Source organism: Cryptomeria japonica, unplaced genomic scaffold (genome assembly GCF_030272615.1).
Source record: "Cryptomeria japonica unplaced genomic scaffold, Sugi_1.0 HiC_scaffold_669, whole genome shotgun sequence".
Classification (NCBI taxonomy): Eukaryota; Viridiplantae; Streptophyta; class Pinopsida; order Cupressales; family Cupressaceae; genus Cryptomeria; species Cryptomeria japonica.
In genome coordinates, this window is record NW_026729461.1 from 4,182 (window position 1) to 10,755 (window position 6,574).

General features: G+C 35.4%; 1 protein-coding gene across 1 annotated transcript; it reads left to right on the forward strand.

Moving 5' to 3' along the window:
- Positions 1-4,278: 4,278 nt before the first annotated feature.
- Positions 4,279-5,788, forward strand: LOC131048222 (UDP-glycosyltransferase 85A2-like). Its single transcript, XM_057982113.2, has 2 exons — positions 4,279-4,762; positions 4,863-5,788. Exons 1-2 carry the CDS (start codon positions 4,279-4,281, stop codon positions 5,786-5,788), a joined length of 1,410 nt encoding a protein of 469 aa, XP_057838096.2.
- Positions 5,789-6,574: the final 786 nt, after the last annotated feature.

Sequence of the window (6,574 nt, forward strand, 5' to 3'; positions counted from 1 at the left end):
TATTGTGGCCACCTTTCATATCCATGATAGGATAAAATATTAATATGAAATAATAAAAATGCATAGACATAGTTATCCCGGTAGTTGTACACATAAAATAGTATTTTTTTCACTATGACAACAATATCTTGTTTAAATGATCACTTTATTTTATACATAACAAAGTTATATAGATAGTTATGACATTTTATATGAAACAAAATTGTACTTATTTCATTTCATTTGTTTGTGAATGTATTTATGTTTTTTATATAACATTTATTAATTCTCATGTTATGGGTCTATCTTGACTAACATTTTGTTGTTTTTAATTTACTCATGGACTAATTATTGATAATATATAGTATAAGTATGTTTGAAGACTAGATGTTACAACCACAAGTACTATATTAACAATTGGACCCCATGCAACTATTATCTTTTGTAATATGGAAACTGAAACAACAAATGTAAAAATTAAAAATGTGGAATGCTAAGTGAACAAAAAAATTTTGGATTAGAAGACTTCACATGACAGACTCTTGACTTGACCACTTAAATGGTCAACGCTTAAAGTGTGCCAGTGATACCTACATGCGTCAGTACAAAATATTTAAGATATGATGAAATCATTACTCGATATAATGCAATACATGTTAGTGGCTGTAGATTCAATTAATTAATAAATACAGTGAAATGTACATCCTAAATGCTACATAGAGATTAGTTGGAAACATAGAGCATAATGCAAGCTTGCAAGTTGCCCTTTTTCCTTCTTTCTCTTCTCCTTTTTGGGAATGTGAATCCCAAAGGTCACATGACTATTTACATTTTCCCAACTCTTGGTTTCACAGTTGAATGTGATTGTATAAGTGGCTGTGTGCAGTCCATGTATGATGTAGATTGAATAACAATTAATAAAGAGTTTTTCTCTTCTTGAGAGTGGATGTAGCCTTTATGCCGAATCACTATAAATTCATGTTTTGTGTTTTTGTTGTATTATTTTCTCTCTATTTATGTTAATTATATATTCTTTCTCTTCTTGTTTTAAATTAATAATTGATATCAAATTTTGGTGAGTGATTGAGTAGAGATGAAAGAAGATGACGAGGCTGATCTTATTATTGAAGAATTTATTGACAATTTAGATTTGACAAAGAGTGATGTTGTGCCTATAAAAATTGAAAGAATATGTCATGTACATTGGTGGGATGGCTGAAAAAATGAGGAGGATCCGACTGAAGAAGAGGACATTGAAGCAAATGAAGATGAACTTGAGGAAGATGAGATTGAGAACTAGGAGGACTATATAAAATTGTGAGGCTGAAGGAAGATAATCTATTTCTCATAGATAGATTGATATTTATGGAAGATGCAATGGGGAAGACTTTTATTTCAATGGCTCGTGAAGTTGAGAAAATTAGAGTAGAACTTACGAATTTAGAGCAGAGAGCTTGGGGTGGGCCATTCGGTTCAAAATTTGGTCATGAGGGTTTTGATAAATTGTCTCTTCAACCAAAGGATACAGAGCATAAATTAAACCACATAGGGTAGAGTGAGAGTGAGTCTGTTATAGATATGGAATTCGAGGCAGAAGCAAATTATTTATCCTTTAAATTCCAGGAGAAGCAAGAAGGTTAGAATCTCACGGTCGCCATGTTTTTGGAGGTGTTTGTGCATCTTGGGGAATTTACTATTGAATCCATTATGGAGTTTGACTCTCAAGATGAGGAGGACGCAATTTGGAGCACTACCAAGGAGGCACAAATTTATGGCCCTAGGAGGCTTGGCAATGATAATGAGAATGTTTCTATCGCTAAAGACAATGATTTTGATAGAGAAGTTGAACAAATTGGAAAGGTAGACGTGTTTGATGAGTTCAAAGAATTTAAAGAGAAAATAATTAGAGCCACAAAACATAATAAGAAGACAAGGGAGAATCTAATGCCCAATATTACTAATGGAATGCCCAATAGAAGAAGAAGAATAGCAACCCCTATTGCACCAAGAGAGGCAATGCAAAGAGAAACAAGGGTGACGACCATGGTAGGACTCAACCAAGCAAATTTGGACTCATACTGGCTTGTGAATTCTTTAGAGAAGCATTCCTGTGGTGAGGAGCTTTCTCGCTCCATTTGCCTCAACAATAACCTGGAAGAAACGAAGGTCCAAGTTGAGAAATTTATTGACTATGAGGAAGCTGTAGAAAATATATTCGCCATGTTGGAAGGTGGCATGAATGAGAGGGAAGAATTGCTACATGTGGTCAGTGATTTGGGTGTGGGCACTTATGTGGGGCAATTGGCTTCTCCTGCCAAGACTGCCATAAATAGACTTGCCATAGAAAGCAATCATTTTCGGGATTTTGTTTTGTATAGAGAAGAGGGCCAAGATGATTAACATATAAGCGTAATGAAAAGTGTTATAGAGCTTCATGCTGTTGAGAGTAATATAGCTGAAGCACGAAATAGTGATCACTGACTTCTCCAGAGGCTTGTTCACCGTGTTACGCTTAAGTTTGAGTGCAAGAAGTCACATGTTAATATCAACTTTATTGGCCATGTGGGCCTATGGAAAAAGCCCTGGTTGGGAACAATTTCCATACGGGAGTTGGAGTGATGTATGTAGCCCAACTTATGGAGTAGCTAATGACTCTCAGTTCTTAAGGCAACGGTCAAGGAACATGTTTTTGGAAGAGTGGGTTGTTCCTCTTAGTTTCATAAATGTTGTTTCCTAGATAACCATGGTTGTAGGACTGGTGTAGGGTAGAAGGATTCATGATGCGCGACTATTATTTTTTGTCAAAATGCTTGAAGAAAATGTGTGAGTAGAAGCATAGGGAAAGTTTGCAAGGCATTTGAGCAAAGGGGATATAATGAAACTATATTTATTTTTGATCTTGGAACATTTGATGTTTTAGTGTTCAAGGTTGGAGATGATGTGTTCAAGGGTTCTTCTCTAGATGGAGGAGTTTATTTTGTACCTTCTGAAAGAAGTGTTTCTGGTTGTGGTTTGATGGGCGAGTTTGTGTCTAAGAAATTAGTAAGAGAAGACGTTTTTGACTTTGATTTGATTTGGAGAAGATTAATCTAGATTGTTCTCAAACAAAGTTTGGTGAAGCTAAAATCTTGCTTGCTGGTTGTATTAGGAGTTTAGAAATGGAAGCAGGGATGTCACACTGCATGGTTGTACCGATTGGCCTTCACAAGGGAGATTGTTGGGAATGTGAAGCCCAATGGTCACATGACCATTCACATTTTCCCAACTCTTGGTCTCATAGCCGAGTGTGATAGTATAAACGGTTGTGTGCAGTCCATGTATGATGTAGATTGGATAACAATTAATAAAGAGTTTTTCCTTGCTTGAGAGTGGACATAAGTTTTATGGTGAAACACTATAAATTTGTGTCTCGTGTTTTTTGTTGTATTATTTTCTTTCTTTGTTTTGTGTTTATTATATGTTCTCTCTCTGCTTGTTTTAATTTAACACTCCTTCGATTTAAAATTTGAAACTGGAGAGTACAAGCAACACATTTGAAACTTGCTCCAACTGTATATTTAATATCAATTTTCAAAATTTAATAATCATGAATTATATTTCCTTTGTTCCTATATTCTTTAGTACTACCTAATCATCTCAGAGACAAGGTGGATTGTAATTTATTGATTGTAAGAATTCTGTATTTGGTAAAGATGACAAATATTGTTCATTTTCATGACGGAATAAATATATGCTTACCATAAATGGTTGGAGAGCATTCATAAACTCTAATGTTGGGATTATATGTTCTAATTATAAAATATAAACAATTTATCGTTACTCGCCTATGATTTAATACAATAAAGAATACAGAATCTAGGGGAGATCATCAAATTCAATCGATGACAAAATCCAATTATTTTTTAATAATGCCGGCCTATAGATATACCTGCTCCATCTCATGTTTCAATAAAATTCTTTTCCTTTTAACATTAATGCCAACTCAATTTACAGTATTATACTCCAATTACAACAATAATATTTTTTTAGCAGACTTATTATAAGTTTTGACATATATTGTATAAATAACGTTAAACAAAAAAATCAGTGAAGTCCATTCGAACACTGTAGGTATTTAATATGCTGGTAAGGTAAAAGCGGAATGTTCGATATATGCAACAGCTATATGATATCGAGTAAGAGACAAAAGTTTTCAGGCGTGGGTACCTTCTCAAAATGATGTTTCATCCATTATATTTTGGCTAAGAAGATTATTACATCTTTGCTGTTCTGGAGAGGGGTGTAGAGCTCAGCTCAGCCATGGTTCCTCACGCTCTTCTCGTTGCTTTTCCTTTACAGGGTCACATTAATCCCATGATGCAGCTCGCCTGGAAGCTCGTCTCTCATGGATTCCTTGTCACTTTCCTCAACTCCGACAGCAATCATAATCGCATACTCAAAGCCAACACTCCAAATTCTTTGCATGATAACATCCGAATGATATCCGTTCCCTTTGAATTCCCTGTTATGGATACTCTGGAAGGCATTGCAAATGGCATGGAGGCGTTGGGAAAGGACATGGGGCCTTCTGTAATTGATAGAGTAGTTCGGGAAATAAATGCTAGAAATGAAGAAAACAAGCTCACCTGTATAATTGCAGACGCCTGGATGTGCTTTGGCTTACAGTCGGTGGCTACGCTCCATAAAATTCCCCTCGCCGCTTTCCACACTGCTCTCACTTCATTTTTTGCCATCTACTACTTTAGTCCCAGTCTGGTCTCGCTTGGCATCCTTGCTTCGGATGGTAACATATAATAATACACTTTCAATCTATTTTAGTTTCTATTTCATGATGTAAATGACAAATTAAAACTTTTTTCATCTTTGTGGGTTTTGTGTTGAAGGAACTCCAAAGAAAGATAAAACAGTAAAATTTCATTCCTCCATGCCGGCGCTGCATTCGGGAGATCTTCCGTGGTTGTGGGCAGGCGAATACATGTTTAGAAAAGGGATTCGTATGGCAGAGGAAGTCAAACACATCAAATGGGTCCTCTTCAATTCATTCTTAGAGATCGAAGTTCCATTAGTCGAAACGTTGTCCAAAGAAGTGGGAGTGTATCCAATAGGTCCTCTAATTCCTCCCGAGTTTCTCCATAGCAGGACAAGCACAAAGGTCCTCCCAAGCTTCTGGAAAAATGACACAGAATGTTTACAGTGGTTAGATAAACACTATGCCCACTCTGTGATATACATATCTTTTGGAAGTATTACAGTTCTGAGTGAAAAGCAAGTGGAAGAGCTTGCTATGGGAATGGAGGCAACCCGGAGACCATTTCTGTGGCTTTTGCGCCCCGATCTGATGAAAGGAAGCGAAGCTATTTTACCTGCAGATTTCTTGGAGCGTGTGAGAGATAGGGGTTGCATAGTTTCGTGGGCCCCACAGTTAGAGGTGTTATCTCATCCTTCCATAGCCTGTTTTGTGACTCACTGTGGATGGAACTCTGTGCAGGAAAGCATCACCATTGGCGTGCCCATGCTTTGTTGGCCTTATTTTGCAGACCAGTTTCTTAACCGCACATATGTTATTGATGTGTGGAAATTGGGTTTACCATTAAATGCGAATAGCGAAGGAATTATAGAGAAGGGAGAGTTTGTAAAAGGCTTAGAGATTTTGCTGGAATCGGAACAAGGCCTTGAAATAAGAGAGGAAGCTAGAAAATTGAAGATAATTGCTTTTTGGAGCCATTGTTTTGTTTCAGGTCTTTCATTATCGTGCAGAGAGGGACCCTGTTTTGTTTCATTTTGTCTCTTGTGTCCTACTTCCACATAATAGGTTATGTCATCCATGCTGTTCCAAAAACGCTCTTTCTTGTTCAACAACCTGTTGTAAAATCTAAACAATGTTGTGTTAAAGTCTATTTTATTAGAAATAGAACTTCACCATGTTTTCATTTTGCTAAACTCTTCAGGTAGATAGTGCAGGGTGTATTAATTAATAATACAATTGTGTTTTAATATTGTTGTTGGATTGAGTATTGTATATAGATATAGATGGTATAAAATAAAAAATTTTTATTTTATAAATAATATAATTCAATGATAAGGCATGGAGAAACTTTAAATTTCAATTTTATTCAGTAATTCGATTTTCAATTTTTTTTAATATCAGTAATAAATTAAATGTTAAAACTTTAATGTTGAAAGCATAATCTTATAAATTGTAGCAATATCAGATTCATCAAATTATAATGCAATAAATCATTCATATGTTGTAAAAAAAAAAAAAATAATAATTAGATTTAAAAGTGATGCAAATGACTCTTTAAACTTAGGAGCTGACTGCCAGCACACATTTAGTTCTTTTGATTATGTTTAGTAGTAGATTTTAGTGAGTTAGACTGTTAGGTATCGCGACAACATGGATTCTAAAAATAGAGAGTTAGAGTCTGATGAGGAGTAATTATCTTTGAGAGAAATGAAAGGATATATTAGGTTGCAGATTTGTAACTTGAGGGAAGGAGGAAGATAGGAGAATTGGGCTTTTGAGTGATGAAAATATTTTCTCGGTTAATGGAAATATATCTTGTGTATTCTCTTTGCTATTTTCTAAGTGCTC